Source organism: Lineus longissimus, chromosome 11, assembly GCF_910592395.1.
Source record: "Lineus longissimus chromosome 11, tnLinLong1.2, whole genome shotgun sequence".
Lineage (NCBI taxonomy): Eukaryota > Metazoa > Nemertea > Pilidiophora > Heteronemertea > Lineidae > Lineus > Lineus longissimus.
In genome coordinates this window covers 5,952,382-5,975,369 of record NC_088318.1, presented here as the reverse complement: position 1 = coordinate 5,975,369, position 22,988 = coordinate 5,952,382, and the positions used below count along the sequence as shown (strand labels likewise).

Sequence of the window (22,988 nt, the reverse complement as noted above, 5' to 3'; positions counted from 1 at the left end):
AGAAGTCGGGGCGACGTTAGGTTACTGATTTCTTTAATGTCAGTTTCTACTCTTTACGTCGTCCTTCTTTTGCCTCTGACCACACTATTTACATATTTAGCCGAGGAGAGGGATAACCTGAGCGAGGAGCGATCGCTATTTCTATGGTACATCATGAAAATCCTCACTTTGGTCAATGTATTGAATTATTGTTTCAACTTTGTAGTCTACGGTTCCACTTTGCCATTCTACCGTGAGGAACTCCGGAAGATTTTTAAAATAAACAATAAGAGTCATTGATCATTATTTAGTTATTTCTCATTGAACCATCTGTTTGAAACTAAGGTACTTCTGTTCGTATGTCAGAAATTCGATTCAAAATTGCATACCAAGAACACTATACATGTTAATTACTTGTATATAGCTGCTTGACATGCAGTCTGTGCCGAACAAGCATGATAGCTCTCTTCTGATTGGTCAGTACCTGTCAGGAAGCCCAAAATTGCTGCTTGAAGTTAGTGGCGAAAATCCCGAAAGGGGATTCATAATTAATATAGGGACAAACTGCCACCACTTTTCAAATTTTCGAAAAAGTAAAGAGGTACGCAAGAGAACGGAAAATATGTCGATCCAAAGGCTCGCACTTTGACCGGGTACATACATGTATTGTCCGTGCTCAAATAAACATTGCTTGCCGACGAAGGTCCTCACGATCCAGCTCCGATTGTTGGTTGTCGACACGATTCATCTCCGGTGGTTGGTAGTCCGCACGATCTATCTTCGGTGTTTGGTAGTCGGCACAATCCCTCTCCGGTGGTTCGTAGTGCGGTGGTTGGTAGTTAGCTGGTACGAGCACTGGCTCTTTGGATCTCGGGGATCTGGAAGACGGCAAAATTGGCCGGGCGTGGTTCTGTGCTGGCGTGTCCGGGCTTGGCCTTGCCCGATTGGGCTGCTCTATTGGGGCTATTTTCTGTCGCGAAAGTTGGTGGGAATGGATGAGCTGCCTACTGGAAGTCGCTACTGCGCGAAGGGACATACGCCGCTCTGAAATTGATTAAAGTTTGTAGGATTATGTTTGTTTAATGTTTGAAATAACTTACATTGGTTACCTGTACTTGTAACATGCATTATGACTGATTTATTGATAGGATCATGCTAAGCAAGGAGAGTGTAAAGGACCCGGATTGTGAAAGGAATGATTCTAGTACATTTTATGTTGTGCTAACTTCTTCTCAACAGGGCCAAGATGGAAATAAGATTTAGATTAAGTAGTCCAAATACAGATGACTCCAACAGTTATCGAAGACGATTGGCCGGTGTAAATCCATCTAAGTTTATATTGCCATCAATGTTTCATCTTTGTTTTTCACCTACCTAAGTCGGGTGGCTTTCTCTTGCGTCTGCACTGTGCCTTGCAGTCCGCACAACCGACGACTACAATAAGGACGACAATCAGAACGATGACTAGACCTCCTATTACACCGCCAACAATTGTCCTGAGGTAAACAGACAAGGAAAATTAACTAGTGAATCGTTTTACATTTGGCAACCTTCGCGTCCGGTCCGGACAACTGCTCGGCTGTACGAAGGTGGTGGATATGAATGCATTCAAATATAGGTTGCTCTGGACTGGGTGGACTGAACACCTCCATAAGCCATAACTTAAATTTTCTTTCTGTTGCATATACCGTAGGCTCATTTCTAAGAGGACAGTTCATAATATTCATACCCGGATTTTGCTTCCACCCATTCTATACTCAGGCCCAATTGCGATTGACGATTTATTATGGCATGATCAAGGATTGCCTGACCATTTCCCCAGCTCGGATCAATTTCTCAATGTTCAATTGACCCGTCTTCAGTCTGTCCGTCGCTGTCGACAGACTGTGGCATTTAAATGAATAGGCCTGTGGGCGTGAAGTGTACAATATAATGAACTGACCTCTCAGAAGTGAGCCTACGGTACATCCCCTCCACCTCATCTGTAATACGAGTCTCACGACTTCAATACTCATTTCCCAACTCATTATATTTCCATTAGCATTCATTGGCGAGAGGACTGATTGCATCAGCTGAAATCGATAGGTTTTCCAATCGATTATGGCTGCTCTTAACAGGCCGGATCGGACTGGTGGATCACTCAGTGTAGTTGGCGTTCTTTCGAAGTGAATTCTGATCCAAAGTTTACTAAGGCCAGTCGCCAATTGCCTTCATTAGGCAGGTTTTAATTTGAAAATTTCCAATTACGAAACGTACTAGACATAACTTTCAGCCCTGCCGCTGGGTAGGCAGATATACAAATACCTGTAATTACAATGTTTTAGCAAATTGAAGCCATCAGAACAACAAGGGTGCTAAGTCACATTTTCAGCACAAATGAGTTAGTGACAAATATGGCTGCCTAGGCACGAGGTCTACCTGTATATAATAATCTACAGTGACCTACCTCGGCCCCATGATGTTTTATTTCATAAAAATGTTATTCGCCTTCATGATAACTGCACTGTACTGAGGCAATGTGCATAACTGCATTTCTATTTTCCTGGACCACACGTAATTTCGAACGGTCAACTCCTCTAAAGCCAGGATCTTAGTAACCCCAAGATTGCAAAATGAGAAATAATTATTCCCTGAAAAACATTCGTGTATATTATTGTGCGCAGTTTCTTGAATGAGTACGTTTCACATTATGTACAATGTAGATTGACCGAAGCGTTCTTGTTGCATCCAGACGGAGGTCAAGTGCCTTTTAAAGTCAGTCATAACATTTCAGCTGTCCTGATACATTTTCCATTAGCCCATTCTTTATATTTTGGAAAATTGGCACTTGACCACCTTCTTGTATTGATATCCTATTGTCAGACCTACCCACCCACATGCAGGTCTGTTTAAAATTTGTTTTACTGATGTGAAACTTTCATTCCTCTGGCACTTGTAACATTTACTTACGCTGTCAGATTTGGCTCTCCATAGAGCTCTGCCAGACTCTTTCGCCTGTGGTATTCACTATCTGCGCAGCATGTGAAATAGCCATAGTCCTTAAGAGCGCAGCAGTTGGTTTTGTCGGCTCGGCAGGTCTGCCGTTTTCCAGTCGTTGGCGTGCAGTAGACAGTGGTATTAGCTGCAGTGACTGAAAAAGACATCATTATGGTAGATGTTATGTAAGGATTATTTTTGATACATGTATGTCTAAAAGGAATAACATGGTATATTTTATTTAGGTTTTGAGATGACTGAAAAGAAACTTGGTGGATTGTATGTAAGAAGCGTGTTTTGAGATGAGTGAAAGGAAATGAACTATCGTATTCTTGTACATGTATGTAGGGAGCGTGTTTTGAGATGACAAAAGAGGAAATAGTAGCCGTCTTTTGGAATGGTCGCCGTCCTTTACGATATTGATTCACAATGTGATCCTTATTTTTGCCTCTCTTTTTTTTCTTCGTCGATTTACTCCTTGAAATCTATCACTACAGGTCTTATCATCTTGCATAGCCTAGTTAAATTTGTATATAGTTTTGTCTCCCGTCAGATTCATTTGGTATAAGTTGCTAGTTTTTTTAGAAAAGGTGTTTTTGTGGTCATTTGTCCGTTTATTCCGTGGATATTTTGGGTCGTGTCCGTTTACTCGATAACTGCTTGCAAAATCAAATAAAAGGTTTTTGATGTATTTGATATGAACTGATATTACTATTTGTCGAGTGGGATTGTCGTTGGACGTTCACTGTTGAACAGTTATGCGGGAATGACGCAAATCTGTCAAAATTGCTGAGAGTATATTCACTTCATGAATTAGAACCTTTCCCTTATGAGAATGCCGAATTGTAAAAATAGAACGCAATTGACAAACCTGGTGTTTTCGCCAAAACACTTGAGTGCACGTTTTATATGTTTATTGCAATTTATAACCTATTTTTGAGGATAATTTTGACGTGTTCTTATAGAGTATGGCGTCATTGATTTTCGTAAAAGTGCGGACCGCCTTCTAAGTTTTCAGGGCGGTAAATTTGAATCGAAGGGCTAACAGCAAATTATTCTACGGTAGCGTTTTGGTCCGTAAGATTGCTTTAATTTTTAATGACAACTATACCTTTGTCATCCCCATGTTTTAAATCATGTATCCAATCTTTTGCAAGAGAAGATCAAGTGCGTAAAGGTGTTTTTGTTGACAATTTTCATGTTGAAATCTCTCTGTTTACATTTTCTGGTTCGTCCACCATTTTGTATGTCATGTGACCTCGAGTTTTGTCATGGGTTAGTTCAATACCTGGCGAATGGAAATTGGCAGTGGCGATGTTCCAAAAGTATATCAAGCTATAAAACAGTACCTAAGTTTCAGTGGCCTGTGATCGAACCAATCCAATTGTGAACTTGAGGCCGATAGGCTTGTTTTCCCTTTTCAGTGACCTTTAAGCTGATAGCACCATCCTCGCAACCAAGTAACCACCCACAGCAGCAGCACACTAGCTAGGATTTCATATATTAATTACAGCAATACGATTAGTTTGGAACGATGAGAAAAAAATGTTACCTACCAGGTTCAAACAGGTATCCCAGGCTGATTATTAAAAGACAGAACTGAATGTCCATCATGGCGATGGCCGAGATTCAGGAAGCCATTGCCGACATTCGTTTCGAAAAGGCTCAAGGGTTTTTCGAGATAGTGTCACTGATGTTACTTTATTGCCACTGTGCTTTACGTGTACAAGTACTACCAGCATATATCATTGAGAGCTGTTTACCTCAAATCATTTATGGTTGTCCTATATGTACATATGATATATACATGTATAGCCTATGATACTCCAAAGCTTTCGATGAATGGTGTCTACTCAGCCGTTTCAGGTCATGGCATTCAAAAATGCAAAGGCGTGTGGCAGATATATCGCTGGCAATTCATATCTTATCTATCAATTCACAAAGTAGGGTTGATTTATCAACGGACAATTTATTGTCAACTATAAAGCCGTAGATTCTACAGGCTTTTGTTAGTGTCAGGGGTCATCTGGCAAAGGGGTTAATGTCAGTGTACCAATTTTCAAGACATAGCTTCAGTGGTTAAGAAACAGGGAACTGTTTGGTGAACTGTTAACGGATGGCAACTGATGATGGACACTGCGCTGTGGTACAGACTCATCGCACCGGTGAGCTAAAAAAGAAGTATCCCGATCACCCAATGCTTTCAATGTGCGCGTCATATTTACATAAACATCAAAAAGAGCACTGTTAACCTTATAAGTAGCGCCAGAAAAATGTTTTTTTCAACTCGAATGGCCTCCTTAGGGTATTGCGGCATCTAAAACCTCCCAGGTAAGATAATAGCTCTACAGGAAAATATACGCATCATCTAATTATCTCGGGCTATTCGCGGCGAAAAACTCCATCGCGTCAGTGGTTGTGACATCATCGCTCTTGGTCACCCGTAGTCTCAAAGTCGCAGCAAGTCGATCAGTAGCCGGTCTAAGCTTGTCTCTGGGTTGTCTTGGAGGATTTTTGAAACAAAGGAACATATAACTACTGCCATGGCTTCGACAAAGGTCTGGATAGTTGCTGCCGTTCTAATGGCTTTCGCCGTTACAGGAGCTTTGACAGGTAAGGAACGTTTTTCTATCACTGTTTTTACTGTTAAAAAGGACGTTATCTTGGCATGATAAATCGTGATACCTAGGGGGTAAGAATGGAGAGTAAACCTGGTTTTGAGCCAACAAGTCAAGGAGGACATCGAAAGTCCGTTACACTATGTTCGCAAACCTGATTTATGCTTCTACATGTATCAGCTTTTTATAAACTTATTTTCATCACATCATGTGTTTTGTCACCGACTCAATCACAAAAGGGTCACATTGTTCACCACTACCTATTATACGGGGATAAGTAGCCAGGTCACTGATCTGACGAATTTCATTGTAATTCGCGAGGCCTACGCCCTATTTTAGAGCGCAATCATAAGTTGCTAGATGTACGTAGGACTTCTTCATTTGTCTAATTCAATTAAACGTAACTTAATTGCACAAAATGTCATCGTCAGCTCCATGCCAATTACGACGCTTCACAATGCCACGGCAGTAGATTAGATTACTAAACGGTCGTCCACATTGTTGTAGATGTGGTGGCCGTCCCCAGTCCGAAGGCCCGCTAGTACGAAGACCCTCAAGTTCGAAAAGTACACTATGAAATTAATTTTGAAAACAAGATCCCGCTTGTCCGAAATCAGGGAAAAGACCCGCTAATCCGAAATGAAGAATAGGACCTGCTAATCCGAAACGGTCATGAAATTACAGGGTGACCCATAACAAATCACACACACCGTCATTAGAAATGTCGTTTTTTTAAATGACTCTTGGGATTTTTTTATTGTGAGAAAGCAGGCTTACCTACATTTTGTAACATTCAGGATAACACATTTTCTGGTGGCTTTTTTCATTTTTCGGACTAGCAGACATTCGGTCTATCGGCGCTGAAAGGGTAAATGGCGTCCTTGGTGTACGGCTGTACCTTATGTGCACCCAGGATCACCCTGGTTGCACTTAAGGATCCTTATGTGCTCCCAGCTTGAAATTCACGTCAATTAAAAACCTGGGTCTGAGGTTGAAAATGGTGTTTTTGTCTTGTTGCAAATCACGAAATCTCGTGCCGAACATTTTCTCTTTAAACGGTTTATAAATGTGGATTTAATATGGCAGAATTAACACTCTGGTGATAGGGATGATGATGATGATAATGATGACCTGCAGGTGCCATGTTGGTGAAACCCGAACTGAAATTTTGACGCCTCGTTTACACTTCATGTTCAGCTAAACCTACGCGCACCACACCTCGGACACAGGTTTTTAATCGGCGCGAATTTACGGATCACCCTGGGTGCTGTTGAGGTACATCCACGATGACATTTACCCTTTCAGCACTAGCGGCTTGTAATCGTAGATACTACCATGCTTCACATTTTCACGGCAGTGGATAATATCTGATACACATGCGTGGTATACCATCTTCTTACCTGTCATATGGTATATCACTCTTGTATAACGTTTAATTAGCTTGATAATGGTGATCCATTCTCATTAATTTAGTGTCACGTTTATATTACCCCGTCGCATGGACTCATGTGTCTATAGCCTTGGTGGCAAAATTTGCACATTCATGTTCAATAACTTGGGTGTGATCAAACCTCCGCTAGCGTCGGTGATTGCTTGCCAGCCAGACAATATTGCAATCGACAATTCGGCTTAAAGAAAGCCGGGAGCCCGGTCATCAACGGGGAGTCACAGGGTCATGACTCTTTAATGGAAGTTGGTAAAAGCTGGGTGCAGGTTTGGACGCTGGACGCTAAGTTTTGTGTCATTGGATTGCACTGCCTGGATTCCATGGACCTCGCCTCCAGTTCAAGATGAATAGGTTATTGGTAACCACATCACGTGAACAGACATCCAACCACTCAGAATCAACCAAGGGTGATAGCGTTGACCTCAACAACTTGCACTGTAACATGAGACGACCATCACCTATTGAACTTCCTCAATTATCGTCTAGACTAGTGCACTGACATCAAAGGGACACAGGTGGCCCGACGGGGCATCGTCGATTTCACGGAACGGACTGGACTGGAATGGCTAGGACGTAAAACTTTCGGGCGGTTGATGATGTGACCATACTTATCCGAACGCGACTTACTGATTATAGATTTGCACAGGTCTATTTGTCGATAAGCTGATGTTATACACATTCTTCTAGGTGGTGTAGTGTTTTGTTGTGGATATCATGGATATTGGTTTGATTCTGTTGGATTTTGAGAATCCCGTTCACGTTGGGTGACCAACGCCCCAAGTTGACCCGCGGGTATCCAACGGGTATCCAACTGCGATGGGGCATGGAGATTTATTCACGGCTGGAATCTTCGGTTCCACTCTGTGATACATGCCTTAAGGTCAGCCTCACCACATACCACAGTCATAACACCAGGTTGAACATTCCCGCGGCCCAGACGGTAATCGATCCCGATAAAAGTCCCAAACCGTTCCAGTCCAGTCGTCCGATCCGTCAATTTGATTAGGCCCATCGCAATTTATATGACTGGAGACGAGATTTATTGAATGCAGGTGATGCAATCCAATGATGCAAAACTTAGCGTCAAGCGTCCAAAATCTGCATCCAGGTCTTGCCAACTACCCTCTTCAATGACCGTGCTATGAATTGTCCAACTGTTGGTACGAATTGGATTGCTTCTCCATTTTACAAGTTTATCATTGATGACAGTTGTTACCGCAGTACACAGATAGTAGGCCTAATCCACACAGCATGCATTTCATCCTTTAAAAGTCAAATCTTCCAAGAAGCACACTGAGCAGAATAATGGGTTCATTCTTTGAGGGCGCTTTGTTTCTCGCTCACTTTCAAAATCTCCCTCTCCTCTAAATCAGCTTAGCCGAGAACAAAGTTTTGAAGTACAGTTGAACCTCCCTTAGCGGACACCTCTCAATTAACGACACCCTCTCTATTAACGACACTAGTTTTGGTCCCAAATTGAGTGTTACCATTCAATTTGACCACTCTAATTAGGACACCTCTCTATTGAGGACAGCACTTGTCAGTCCGAAGGGTGTCCTTAATAGAGAGGTTCTACTGTACATCTGAATGAGTAATTGGTTTTGGTTTCTTGCTCATTCGCTATGTTCGCAATGAAAGTATCTTATTTCTGGACGATGCTTTAAATTATAAGCTGAAAATACATTTGCATGTATAGAAGTTATACCTTTTGTATCTATGTTTTTGCACACGGTCCATAACCTGCCTGGTCTTCGTCGGTAACAAATTACAAAGCCGCTATGGAGACGTGTTTCTAAGAAGCAATTGGGCATGGGATAGATTTAGGTGGCAAGGAGGATAATATCCCTGCTCGCCAACATGCGCCGCCACATATAGCATCACTTGAAACTAATCTCTGATAAATGATTGTCGCTAGTGAGGTTTCGCTGGAACCAATACACCGAGCATGACAAGTTTCTGTTTGTGACATCATCAGTCTTAGGGCAGGCCTTCCCGTTCTCGAAAGCGGATACGGAACCCGGTGGCTCCATCGCAGACGAATGATTGGCACATTTGTGGACGTTTCGGCGGAAAATGACCTTTTTCACATTTAAATGTAATTGACCAGATACGGTAAAAAAAGTATTTGACAAGTCGAGACAGCGTGATCAACAGACCGCACTACGCCATTTAAACAGTCGATCGATATACCGTGAAAATCGTCAAGTCACTGCTTGATCTCGGTAGGGAATGTGAAATCCATTTCTATATACGATAACGAGAAAGAGAGCGAGATACAATCTCCATCCCCCAGTCGGAATTGCAGGTTCTCGGAACGCCGGGAAAGCGAAACCTCGCTTGTCAGGCGAAGCTTGCGACATCAGGTGACATTCTATCAAGAATAGTGCCCTGTCCAAGCTCGAGGCTTGCCCCAAGGCACCGTACAGAGATTAGAAGCCTTTACAATGTCCATTGCGAAAATGAAAAAAAAGGGTATTTTCTAAAGGCCTATTTGAGTTTTTAGAGCGCGACTATAAAAAGATTTAGCAGTATTTAGCACCACTATAACATCATCGGGAAGAGAGTTCCATGGGTATGGTCCACTGAATTGATATGACCGCTCTCTATTTTGTTTTTTTTTGTCCTTTTAATTATCAATTGATTTTTTATTTTTATTGTGATTTTTCAATGATCCTGTTAGAAGAAGTTATGGCCCAGCTGGAAGGTGTTTGTTTTGTTCGAAAAAAATGTTTTTTCATACCCGACCCGAAGCTTAAAAGGTTCAAAATATGATAACTCGTTGTGTGTCTTATCGAGTCGATTCAAGAGAGACGATCGCATAGTTTGACATTTAGCGCTAATGTAATTATTTTTTGTGAACTGAAATACATCAATTTAAATCTACATTTTCCCAACCTTTATTACTTCGTGGAAGCTTTGACTTATCAGGTTCGTCTGGAATTACGATGAACGATGCAGCTCCCAGGGTTAATAACACCCACCATGCCCGCCATGCCCGCCATGCCCGCCGCGCCCCCGTCAGCAGACATTATGTGCAGGTGGGGTTCACAACCCTTTGGAATGACGGAGTACGAAGGTCACAGTGGTTTCAAGTCATGCGCGAATTAATTTACTCGACACTCCTGTGAATCGTGTCTCGTGCTTTATACACTCTCGAAAATAAATATTTTTGGGCTTTCAAAAAGCCTTCGTTTTAGGGGCTTTCATCCTAAACAAATACCACACGGATCTCGCGAGATTTTTTAGGAGGGTTTTCGAAAGCCCAAAATCTTTAGAGGTTTTCATTTCTCTGAGAAACACTTAAATATTTTTCGAAAGCACAAAAATCCCTTTTTTCTAAAAGCCGCATGTACTCGATCATCCAAGACCAAGCCAAACAAATGGTGACAAAATTCGTAGCTTGTATTCCTAGCATGTAAAGGTAGAATGGGGTAGCCCCTGACCATTAGTCTTGTGTTTTCACTCACCGACGACATCGTTTTATATTATAGATGAATTCAATTACACGAATTCCATTAAGGACGTACCACTACAAAATTTAGCCGGTTTTAGCATTTTTAGTTCATCTGTAAAGAAATGTGTCCGTTTGTGTGACTGTGTGGCATAGAACTAGCGGGCTAGATTTCCCCAACCATGCATTACAGACTTTCGTACAAATCAATGTCCATCATAGTTGGCCGTCCCACGCATCAACGGTAACCCAGTTTTTTTATGATTGGATTTTCAATAAAGCATTATTGCATTCATCATTGAAGAAACAGCTGCTTTCCTATTATGATTACCCAACCGATGAGCACTCAGTTCTTAATCTGCTTTGCTGCGCTTATAAAAACAATGTCAATTATGAGAGTACTCTACAAATGGAATAGTGTTTTTTAAAGCAGTTGCATTACTTTGAAGTCGTTTATTTGGTCTGTCCATTACGAGCATGCTATGCAATAGATGTGAGTAAGTTATACGTCCGGATGATCATGATGGAAATGAAATGGCCAGGGCCATTGTGCTCACCTCTTGTGAAGGGAAGATGGATGAAGCATTAGCATGGTTTTAAATGTAAGAAAGCATTTCAAGGCACCCTTAGGGGAGAGTCCACTATTAACATTTGGGGCCCTGCTGGCCAAACTGAGAATCAGAAAAAGACTGCAGTTTAGTCTAAGAGTATAGGGGTACATTCGTACCAAGTTAGGGATCTGTAGCTAAAGCAATGACAAAACGTGCCGCCATTGTAAAATGGCGGTGCCATAGGAAAACTTTGACCTCTGTGACCTTGAGAAGTAGGTCAAATCAAAAACCCACATTTATGAAATGTATCCTTGCTAGGAGTACCTACCATAAAAATGTTATGAAAATCAGACCACTATTAAACGAGCAATCAAACATTTTAACTTTGGACATTAAATTTGGCCCCCGGGTGGCCAAACTAAGAATTTTTCAAGATGCCCGCCTGGCACCCATATTAACTATCACATTTGATAAAAAATAAAGGATTTAGTAGAGAGTACATAGATATACATCCAGATCAAATTTGGTTGCAATCCGATCATTAGTTTCGGAGTAATAGTACTGTGTTTATTTTTCAAGATGGCTGCCTGGCGGCCATATTTGATGTCCGAACGGCCGAAATTTTAGGGGTGGAATAGAGAATCCCCAGATACATGTCCACACTGGTTTAAAACCTTCTAGCTAAAATAGATAGGAAACATGCTACTGTTCAGTGAATCAGCAAACTTTGACCTCTGTGACCTTGAAAAGGAGGTCAAATCAAAAACCCGGAGGATATATGATGCACCTTTGCTAGAAGTACCTACCATATTTTTTTCAAAATTTCCCGACTACTATTAAGGGAGATATTGCATATTTTCACTTTTAACGTTTGGCCCTCTGGTGGCCAAACCATGAAACGAATCGGACCGAAACTTGGTCTCCAAGGTGTCATTACATAAGGGTACATGTGTACCAAGTTTCAACTCAATATCTCTAACAGTTACGAAACGTGCCCTGCTAACGGACGACGGACGACGACGGACGACGACGACGGACGACGGACGCCACGGTATGGGATAAGCTCACCTCTGCTAAGAGGTGAGCTGAAAAGATAAGAAGGATGGAGACTTTGTCGTGGAACACTACTTTCAGATTTATATTATACTTGTAGCTTTGCCAAACCATGTTAATCATAATACCCGCTCTTTTGATTCTCAATTCAGTTTCGAGTCGGTTTTATGTATGAAATGTAAGCTACATGTCAACACAAGATTGGATTAGAGTTTGCATACCCCTAGCTCCACTTTCACGAATAATACATTCGTTTGGCTTAAAATGACAAGTGCAGTTCGAGGAATAAAGGACAAAATGTATAAAGCTGGCAAGATTGATAGAACTTTTCCAGTCTCTAATCAAATGTGACGGATTAGACAAAGTATACTTTATGGCGAACCCTCTACTCTTTCGCTCAGGCGTGATTTGGCCTGTGGGAGAAATTGGGTATGGTGTTGTTAAAGTTTGAAACCTGGGTCGATCCATCGTAAGTGTTTTACCGTAACATCATAACACTCATCATAGTATTCACTCTTAAAAATAACGGTTTTTCAGTTCTTGAAAAAACCTTTAGTTTCTAGGCCAACACAAATATTATATGCACTTCTCCGCAGGAGAGATTTTTCACAATCTCAAGAGTCATTTTTGGTTTTTTCATTTTACCAAAAAAACCTCTACTTGTGGTGGCCGAAAAACTTTTATGTTTTTTCTGAAGGTACAATACATTTATTTCTGATTAAGAGTGTTGGTATTGGATTAAAGTATCAAAATCTCCCCATAGCTCGTCAACATTTAACGATGACTGAACATGTGGCATGATCGGGCAAAACCATACGGCACTGCATGTCACTCAGCGAACATCCTCTTCATAATGACAGCTCTAGCTACCCATCACCCTAAAGCTCCCAGTAATGTGATAAAGCAGATTAGACATATAGACAATGTTATTAATAAGTTTAGGAAAGCCTAAACCGTCTTCTGTGTAAAAATCTTGTCGATGCGTCATCGTTTGATCATTGACATCACTAGTTGAAAGATATACGGATTCTTTATCAGCTGTAGTCCACAGTTAAGCATCACGAAAAATGCTATAATCTACCATGCCCTAAAAGCAGACAAAGCAATACATCATTTGTACATCGAAAGAAATGCTTCATTCAGCCAGAGTTTTTCAAATAAAGTGCTTTAAAACGGAGTGTTTGTAATGACCATGTTTAGCTGATCGAAGAATTGTTCAAGTTCCAGTTACGCGGAATAAGCTTGGGTCGACCCGTGACCCGAGAGAGCTCTGTCCAAACGTGCGACCTTTGGAACGGGCGGTGGCTTTGATGTTGAAACCATATACGTTCCCTAGTTGCCTGACTCTTCATTTGAAAGACTCTGATTCAGCGAAGACTTAAAGGTTATTTTGCTCAAACAGCGTTTTCATTTACACCACCCACGAACATTTACATATTTCTCATTTCCAGTCAACATTGCATGGCACATCGGAATGCTTAGCTGGCTCGATTCTACTGAACATGTGCATTAGCTACCGCTCCTATTCAGAGGATTTCGTAGCGATATTCCATATTAATGACATGCGCATGAAATTCGTGGTTTCATTCATCCTCTTTGTAGATAAAAGGGGCTTTGCATGGTGCAGGCGATATTCACTTTCAGATACATTATAGTCAGGTGGAAAACACCCACGCCTCCAGAATATATATATTCATAGCCGGTTTTGCTTTGCTTAACCTCTCTCTTTGTTACATTACAAAAATGTTGCCATATAAATTATTTCGCATGTTACAAATTAGTTGTCCCGTGACCTATAGAATTCAATGTCAACCGCATAACGACGGAGTCCAGCATATTCCATCCCCAGAGACCGCCTTATTCAATAGACCGTACATGCTCCGTGTTCATCCGACCCCGCCTTGACCACCAGGTCTGTGCATCACATCAAGATTAAAATACCCTGGCAACATTCAAATGGATATTAAGGATGTATAAAGCATGCCTAACAAACACTTGCCAAAAGACGAGATAGAGATCAGGAACCCAAACCCCGTACGATTTCCTCAACTGAAGGAGCGCCCAAGTCTTGAAAGACCCTATATAATGCTGAACTCGAAGCAGCGTTAGAGAGCAGTTCCTTAACGTTCTACTCGCCCAAGTCCGCCCCCAAGTGTACCTATCATAACGGTCAATATCGATAAATGTGACAGCTGCATGCAATGGCTAAATGTCCGGGTCAATTTGCCACTTCATTGCTCACCTTGGCTGGATGAGCATTTCTCATCAGCCGATCCCTTCCTAGGCAGGCAATTGATGAGGAGTGTATAGGTTTAGTATGCATCGCCGATTTTTCCCTAAGCAAATACTTTTTCGAGGGTTGGGGACTAGTGTTCAGATCAGGTTGGAATTGCGATGGTGTCGGCTACCGTGGAAAATATCGACTTAAATGATACGATTCGCACCTATCGCTCATGCATAAGTAATATTGGTTGTCGTATTCGCAGTCGACTGGCAAAAGAACAGGGTGACGGGTGATTACATAATACGCTGTTACCCCTGCTGCCTGTCTGAACAAAAAGTATTAATGCACAAAAAGTATTAATCACCACGATCAGATATGTATACGCGAAATCGTGCACGATTTGTCTTTGATTGGAGACCGTGGATTGTGAACTCTGGAGAACGTCATGATTGTGATAAGCGCGGTGTTTTATGTGATCGGCGTCAAGCCATGGATCGAAAATCGAAGCCGGCTGATGTGTGATAGTGGCAAATTTGCATTTAGATTTGTTCCGATGTGTGAGTCAAGGTACCGTTGCATCGATTTGGTGTCGAATGCAATACCCTTACTGAAATCTGGTGATTATGTTCAGAGCTCGTTCATCACTGACAACAAACTCGGCGCTAATCGGCCATCAGCGTAACACTAATACACAATGCATTAGCATTCAGCCTTAACTTTTCCGGAAAAAGGACGATTGGATCGGAATTCGAATTGAGTTCTGCGTCATGCTGTCTCTAAAACTTCTTCAGAAATTACAAAAATGCCAGTAACGTGTCGAACAATTTCATCGTCGGAAGTTGGCATTTGGAATTACCGGAGAAGTTTGAGGTCGAATTAATATATCTGTGGGGTGCCAATACATGCTGCCGGTACGTATTTCCGAATCTGCTGATTCGATCAAGAATGCATAGAGACTAAGAATTTGTAACTTCAGATATAAAAAACGTATGTTTTTTTTCAAAAGGGCGGACAAACATTTCCTGAACTCAAATAATAATTTTATAAATTCATTGTAGAGATCACCAAGACAAACAAAATGATATGAATATGTTTTAGTGTTTTAACGACGTAAATTTTTGTTGGTTGTTCATGTGTCTGTTTCAGTCTTAAATCGCACAAATTTGATTGCTAGTATGGACAAGCAGACTTAATTCAATAAAATATTCCATGTTTTAAAATCGACGACCAACGTATAACGTATAAGCTCCCGCCAGATGGCCAGCGTGTTACCACTATTGGCCAGTTCCGGCCACTCTCTGTAATGTAATAAAGAGAGTCACCGCAAAACCATAACAGCTGAATTCAAAGTGAGGCTTCATTGGCGCATAGTGCATCTACACTGTAATGTGCATTGGTGATGTGCTATTCGTTTTAGAATATACAGGGTGTCCCAGAAAAAAAGGTAATCCTGGCAAAAGGGGTTATTGTAAGGAGACCATGCATTTTAACACTTTTAGCATTGCTTCAAAGTAAATTAGAAGCTATGAGCTTTCCATTGATGCCATTGTGATGCCCATACTGCTACGCATGACTGAGCATCAAGGGTCTGAAAGAGACATTCAGATTTTACCCTGTTCCAAGTTGGGAAATTCCATCCTGATGTTATGCCAGATTATGTGGGCACAAAAGCATTCGTGTTTAAAAAAAATAACAGCTTATCCTTGTTCAGATACATTTTATTCCATGATAAATCCAGAATTTTACAGATTAAGCCCCGACACCCTCCACGTGGCCTCCTCCTCTTTCAATGCACAATCGACATCGTCTTCGCGCAGTTCAGGATACATTGGCAGCCTTATTCGGAGACCGAGTGATTGCACTAAACAGGCCAGAGGGATGGCCCCCAAGGTCACCAGATTTGACCCCCTGCGATTTTTATCTTTGGGGGCACCTGAAGAATAAGGTTTACGAGACTCCAGTGCAGGACCTAGCTGACGTCAGAACTCGCATCATTCGGGAGGTTGATGCTTTGAGGAACGACCCGGAGATGGTGCAACGAGCTATGCAGGACATACGACAACGTTGTCGATTGTGCATCGAAAGAGGAGGAGGCCACGTGGAGGGTGTCGGGGCTTAATCTGTAAAATTCTGGATTTATCAGGGAATAAAATGTATCTGAACGAGGATAAGCTGTTATTAGTTATTTAAACACGAAAGCTTTTGTGCCCACGTAATCTGGCATAACATCAGGATGGAATTTCCCAACTTGGAAAAAGGTAAAATCTGCATGTCTTTTTCAGGGCCTTGGTGCTCAGTCATGCGTAGCAGCATGGGCGTCACAATGGCATCAATGGAAAGCTCATAGCTTCCACTTCACTATGATGCAATGCCAAAAGTGTTAAAATGCATGATCTCATCACATTAACCCCTTTTGCTAGGATTACCTTTTTTCTTGGACACCCTGTACATGTATACCACACCCGTACATATTTTTTACATTCTTTCTGTCAATCAAGTCAACCAGGTAAAGAGATTTGAAAAGGTCAAACAACCAGATGGCACCTGTCTTAGAACGCTCCTTTGCATCGATAGATAACAGATATCAAAAGCACCGTTTATAATTCATTTGCAAAAATGATCCCCTAGCATGTCATCATATAGATCAAACAAGTCTAGTCTCTCAGAACGAAAATCCCCGAAATCATGAGCAAAAATTGTCATTTGACATTCGAGAAACCATTTCCCTCCGACTTATTTAACATGATACGTACAGCCATTGACGATACATGATCCGTCTGGAACCCCTGGAGATCTTCTTTGCGTCGCAGTATTGCGAGCACCGACATGTAGATTTTACCAAATTGAAAATGAAGACCATATCGTGTCAAACACACCACTGTATCTCACATTGGCTGAAGAATAGATTCGTGCTATTGACGATGAAGACCGCTTTGTCAAACAGGTCTGTATCGCACATCGAATTTAGAAAATGAAGACCAGATCATGAACTGTTGGGACTCTAGAGTGTGTCTCAATCGGATTTAAATAATGAAGACCACCTAGTCGAACAACTCGATAGGGTATATTTCATATCGGATTTAGATAATGAAGACCACCTGCATGGTCGAACTCTAGGAGTTTATCTCACATTACATCGGATTCAGATTATACAGATCACCTGGTCGAACTCTTGAGAGTGCGCCGATATCTCACATCAGATTTAGATAATGACGACTACCTCATTGTCTCACTCGGCTTTAGACATTGGATACCACATCGTCAAACACAAGTCCGTACTTAACATGTCAATTAGATGTCACTATATAGTCTGTATCTCACATCGGATTTAAATAATGCTGTCCATGCCTGGTCGAACTCTAGGAGTGTATTTCACATCGAATTAAAACAAGGACCAGAACTCAGATCGGATTTATAGATAATTAAGTGGTCGAACCTCACATCGGAGTTCAATGTACAAACTACTTGGTCTAACACTGTCTGTACATCGGCTATGAGTAATGAAGACCACTTGGCAAACATGGCACTCGACTGTATCTCACATCGGATTAATTCATAATGAAGACCATCTGGTGGAGCTCTAAACTGTACCGTATCTCACATCGGATTAATTCATAATATCCCATGAAGACCACCTGCCCAAATTTCTGTCATTTTCTTTTGTTTATTCACATCCAGGAAAGTGTTCAATTGCACGAGGGAGGCATGGGAACAGGAAAGAACCTCACGCCAGCGGAAAATTTGTTTTGTGGAACTGGCCACTGTGGTCGACCAGTCTATTCGACAATGCACTCGGATCGAGTGACACTGGATGCACGACAAGTGCACTACTATATTGCATGATCTTCTTGTTCAGTGGTTGCCCTGCACTTGGAGGTGATTTTCTCCTGGGAGTATTCCTCCTCCAAGGCGGGATGAGCGTTTATGCGTAACACTGCGGTTATGCGCAAATTGGGTTTACTGGCCTATAGACATGGGCGAGTCTATTGCACAGTAAAACTGAATATCACAGCCCGGTATTCTAATGGACAAAGAAGTCTTGGAGGCAATCAACTGTCATCACTAGATTGACTCACATAAAACGTGACGTATAATACCGCACATGGAACATACCGGGTAAAAAGAAAAACACCTGCTATCATGGAACATGGAGATGGGTTTAAAAATATAGTCTTTCAATTTATGTCATAATACGCTCTTCCCAGGACCTCACCAACAGGCAAACAGGCGTTGACCTTACCAACTGGTGCAGCTCTTAGGCAAATGGTTAGAAAATTTGATTAATTTTGTATATATACCGGCATAAAATAAATAAAACGGACTTCTGTTACCTACTTCATAACGTTGTTGATACTTTTGATTTCCAACCCATAAATTTATGATTACCAGCTTCTGTATTTTAAGTATTTTTTCCTGAAAATATGTCAGGTATACATGTATATACGAAAAGAAGAAGATATATTTGGATCAACAAGATCAAAACAACGTTAAACGAACCATCAGTTTAATTCTTCTAGAAAAATCATGGAACTGAAATTATTATCTTACGCTAAGGAGATCGGATTTTCATTCCCTCCACTTGAATTCGATTATTTCCTCGGTTGAGACACGGCGCCAGAGGGCCGCATCTGTTATTTTCGCTTTACTGACGAAATTGAAAAAAAAAGATAAAGCAGAGCTAAAGGCTATGTCGGAAATTAATACAACATGCACTGGAAATTGAAGTAACATTCACCGCGCCTGTCAGGTGCAATTCTAGAACACACCTTCGCTATGCTTAGATAACTTGTTTACAGTGCGAAAAAAGGCCACTTTATATACAACCGGCGTTGGTGGCTTGAAATTTATAGTAAACACGAAAGGAAGTTTTTTTCTCGATCGTATAAGTTGGAGGCTGATGGGAATGCCAGCACTCCGACCTGCGACTTGGGAACCGCGCTTTTGTGAGCTAGTACCGTTGCGATCCGGCCGAGAAATTTTGGAAAGGGGGTGGGTGCGCGGAATGAATTAGGTCCCAAATAAACATTTTCCGGGCATATCTAATATAAGGGCTATAATTTGTAGTAGTTATTTGCATCTTGGGGTAGAGAAATTGTTGCGCTCCGACGAAGAGGAAGGGCGCGCGCTTCATGCGCCACCCCCTAAATCCGATCCGTCTGCCACGCCGCCGCGGAACGACTAACATGAAGAAGTGGAATGCCAGGAGAAAATTCTATGTGGGCGTTGAACATGTTGAAAAGCGTGAAATTAGTATGGACAACAAGCTCACACGGAAGTAATCAACAGTTTTTTCTAGTGACTACTTTAGCATGACCAATTTCCGTTTCTTCTCTTTACACCATCATGATCATCATCAATGTCTCCGGTCGCATTCAATAACCACAATAATAACACCAATGTACAGCATCCCAAGTGCCACTTGTGCTCAATTTACATTTGTTTCGCCTCACAAGCGCTTTGCCATTAAATAGCTTGTGGCGTAGTTCAAGCTCATCAGGGAGCAGACCCGGAAGGCATTGCGAGTGAAGAACTTGACTGGTCAAAATGTGTAGCACGTGGGTAAGAAGTAAATGTAACGTATTTTTATAATTGATTTAGAAACGGGCGTTATCTCAACGTCACTCTTCGGGTCTCCGTCTAGTCCCCGGTATGGCCATAAGCACGGCTTATTCGGTCAGTCTTTTGTTTAAGAAATTGATACCGAACTGGAGGTATTGGTTGTCTTATTCAATCCGCGAGGCTGGAGCGGTTTGGGCCGTGAGACATTCAATACCGACAGTGAGGTATCAATTTCTATTCTAAAACATCTCAAATTAAATATCAAATAATGTGGTTTGAAATGATTTTGAACTGCTTCCACATTTTGCACCAACCCAAGCGGTTTGGGTTGTCTCACCCAAACCTCTGTGGTGAAAACGAGGCTATATACATTATCCATTATGACTACATGAAATATTCTCACTCGGGTGTTTTAGTGAATAGTGAACTCACCGAGATTGGGTAAAACCAAAAACGTCACACCGGTAACTCGAAAGCAGTTTCAGAAAATAAATCTACAACAACGAATCTTATCTACAAACATACTATAATGATTCAAAAGAGAGGAAAATGAAATTCCACATCAAAATACAAATTATTCGTGTTTTTTCATATTGTTTCTTTCATATCCTGATCTTAACTCGAAAACAAAATAATGTCACTTCCCATATCTTTTCAGAATGTAACGATCTTGAATCGTACTGCGAGACATACGCGAAGAATGGTAGCTGCTTTGGTTACCTCCGTCGGTTCATGTTCCTCGTGTGTACGAAGAGCTGTGGCTACTGTATAGGCGACGATCTCAACCCGAAAATAGAGGGTCTAGTTGGACGAAAGGGGTACGATAATCATTGACTGGGAGATGATTCTATCAGAATAAATGGTTCGAATCGCGGGAAGAAAATGTGCTATGAGAGCTATAGTTTCCATCCATGTTGATGCACGGAGAATCGAAATCCTGTCATATCAAGATTATGATGTCATACTAAGACTATTATTAGATACTCTGTACCAGCTGATAGACGAATTACGGCTGAAATAAACTTATTTGAATCTTGAATCTATTAAAGCTGTTTCTGAAATTCCTTTCAGCCTGATGCTCCGTACAGCCTTAGAAAAGGCGCTGAAGTCGAAACCAAACGTGGAGGCCAAAGTGGAATCGAAGGATGAAGAAAAGCATGAATCCAGTGAACAAACCACACAAGCCTAAACTTCTGGCGCAATCGGAGAATCATCAATTCCTCATTGGCGAAAATATTTCCTAAACCCGAAATTAACGGATGCGCCTTCGATTCAATGTTGATCAAATGGGAAAACATCAATTCCAGGCACATGTGTGCACATACAGTCTAAATCACAATTGACATCCCGTAAATCGCCGTCATCTACCCGCTACTCAGCGGGTAGGTCAAGCATAATATACGCGAAATATAGAGAGATAAGCGCCTCACTGGTGCGATGACTGATGTCATTATGATTCATGCCGATCCACCGTCGTCGTGCGTGTGAGGAAACTTTAGGAGTGACATTTACCGCCGATAAGTCGGCATGTTAAGAAGCTTCAAAATGAATTTATTGTCGGCGTCACAATCTGTAAAACTTTTGTTTTGCGGGTAGGCCTAGTATTAGAAAGTGTGCCTTCTTTAAATATCAGGGGAGACAATTAACTGAAAAGAGGAGGAATTACATTGTATGAGGGAATTATTAGGGACATGTAAGCTATGTACATTGATTGGGCGTACAAATTACAGTTCTTCTTCTATTTTTAAGTAAACTTCCCCAGAGCTATTCATGGCTTAATCATTATTGGAAGATAGTGATACATAAGAATAAATCGCAGGGAAAGAGCGTAATTTTTAGTTGGCTCCCGGTAGTTGTTTAGGAGTGGGAAAATGTTCTGTGTTCATGTCTTGTACTTAGAAAATACATGACATAATTTTACTTGCACATGGTTGAAAATACATCATTGTAACCAACACGTGTAATCATGGTAACCTAAAGAATAAAGTATTGTACAATTTAGATTGGTTTTGCTATTCATTCTGATGGTGTTGTTCGATCAGCTTATTAAGGAATTAGAAATTAAGGAACACTGCACTGGAACATTTTTGTAAAAGGTGAAATGTTTTATGAAAAATTATGATTTTAAATGTGAACTAAATTCCTAAATATAAGAGATCTGCCTACTTGTCCTCAAAGTAGATGCCTGCTGCATCCAGGAGACGCATCTTACCAGTGCCAACCGTTTCTCTATTCAGAGGAAACCGAGCGAAAGGGGGAGTACTAACTCTAGTCAAGAACACCATCGCGTCGGCCGAAACGAACAGGTTGGACTCGGCAGGAACAGAGCACATCACTGTGAGGCTTGCCTTCCCAAAAGGGAATCTCACTGTCTCTGCTCTCCACTAACCGACAAAGTAAAATTATAGAAGACATCTCACCGGACACAGAAGAGTGGGTCACGGTAAGGGACTTCAACAGTCACTCTCCGAGTTGGGGATACAAGGACCTAGACTCCAAAGGTGGGCAATGGATGATCGAGAATCAGCCTGTCCTCATCAACAACCAGATGACGACCCAAGCTACTACTCCCGGGCTTGGCGGAAAACCAGCAGCCCTGGCCTTGCCGTCGTCACGTACACGATCCAGATGATAACCCAGCGAGAAGTCTGTCAACAGCTGGGAGGCAGTAACCACAGACCCATCATCCTACACATTGGCAGACAATGACAAGTGGATGATACCAAGTTGTAACCAAGCTGGAACTTCAAGAAAGCTGATTGGAGACTCTACGGCACCCTCACAGACCAATGCAGCCAAGAACTCCCACTCCCCAGGCGGAATGTTGACAAGAATGCTTCCATGTTCTCAGCTTCCGTTTTTGCGGCTGCCAAGAAGTCAATCCCACGGGAAGAAGGCGCGACTACAAGCCATACTGGAATGCAACCCTTGACAACCTACACCACAAGTTGTGTGAAGCCAGGGAGGACAGGGAGATCCATCCAACAGATGAAACAGATCACACTGCAGGACCTAGAGGATGCCTTAGACAAATTGAACAACAAGAAAGCCCCCGGTCCCGACGGCATTACCAACGAGATGCTGAAGAACCTTGGACCAAACGCTAAGGTTGTCCTTCTGAAGATCTTCA

General features: G+C 41.7%; 2 protein-coding genes across 2 annotated transcripts; one reads left to right on the top strand and one right to left on the bottom strand.

Annotated features, from left to right (window-relative positions):
• Positions 1–272: 272 nt before the first annotated feature.
• Positions 273–4,766, bottom strand: LOC135496237 (uncharacterized). The gene is made up of 4 exons (XM_064785430.1): positions 4,512–4,766; positions 2,929–3,109; positions 1,354–1,475; positions 273–1,023 (listed from the first exon to the last, which is right to left on the bottom strand). The coding sequence occupies exons 1-4, from the start codon at positions 4,567–4,569 to the stop codon at positions 656–658; spliced, it is 729 nt and encodes a 242-aa protein (XP_064641500.1). The 5' UTR covers positions 4,570–4,766; the 3' UTR covers positions 273–655.
• A 613-nt stretch (positions 4,767–5,379) lies between these two features.
• On the top strand, positions 5,380–21,859 carry LOC135495946 (uncharacterized). Its single transcript, XM_064784990.1, has 3 exons — positions 5,380–5,568; positions 20,517–20,676; positions 20,930–21,859. Exons 1-3 carry the CDS (start codon positions 5,499–5,501, stop codon positions 21,045–21,047), a joined length of 348 nt encoding a protein of 115 aa, XP_064641060.1. The 5' UTR covers positions 5,380–5,498; the 3' UTR covers positions 21,048–21,859.
• The last annotated feature ends 1,129 nt before the right edge of the window (positions 21,860–22,988 follow it).

Bases quoted from the DNA above. Each gene is read 5' to 3' on its own strand.
- LOC135496237 (XM_064785430.1), bottom strand. From the start codon at position 4,569: ATGATGGACATTCAGTTCTGTCTTTTAATAATCAGCCTGGGATACCTG. The intron at 3,110-4,511 runs GTAGGTAACATT...TGTCTTTTTCAG, and splicing joins GGGATACCTGTTTGAACCTG to TCACTGCAGCTAATACCACT. The intron at 1,024-1,353 runs GTAGGTGAAAAA...AATCAATTTCAG, and splicing joins GAGAAAGCCACCCGACTTAG to AGCGGCGTATGTCCCTTCGC.
- LOC135495946 (XM_064784990.1), top strand. From the start codon at position 5,499: ATGGCTTCGACAAAGGTCTGGATAGTTGCTGCCGTTCTAATGGCTTTC. The intron at 5,569-20,516 runs GTAAGGAACGTT...ATATCTTTTCAG, and splicing joins CGTTACAGGAGCTTTGACAG to AATGTAACGATCTTGAATCG. The intron at 20,677-20,929 runs GTACGATAATCA...AATTCCTTTCAG, and splicing joins GGTCTAGTTGGACGAAAGGG to CCTGATGCTCCGTACAGCCT.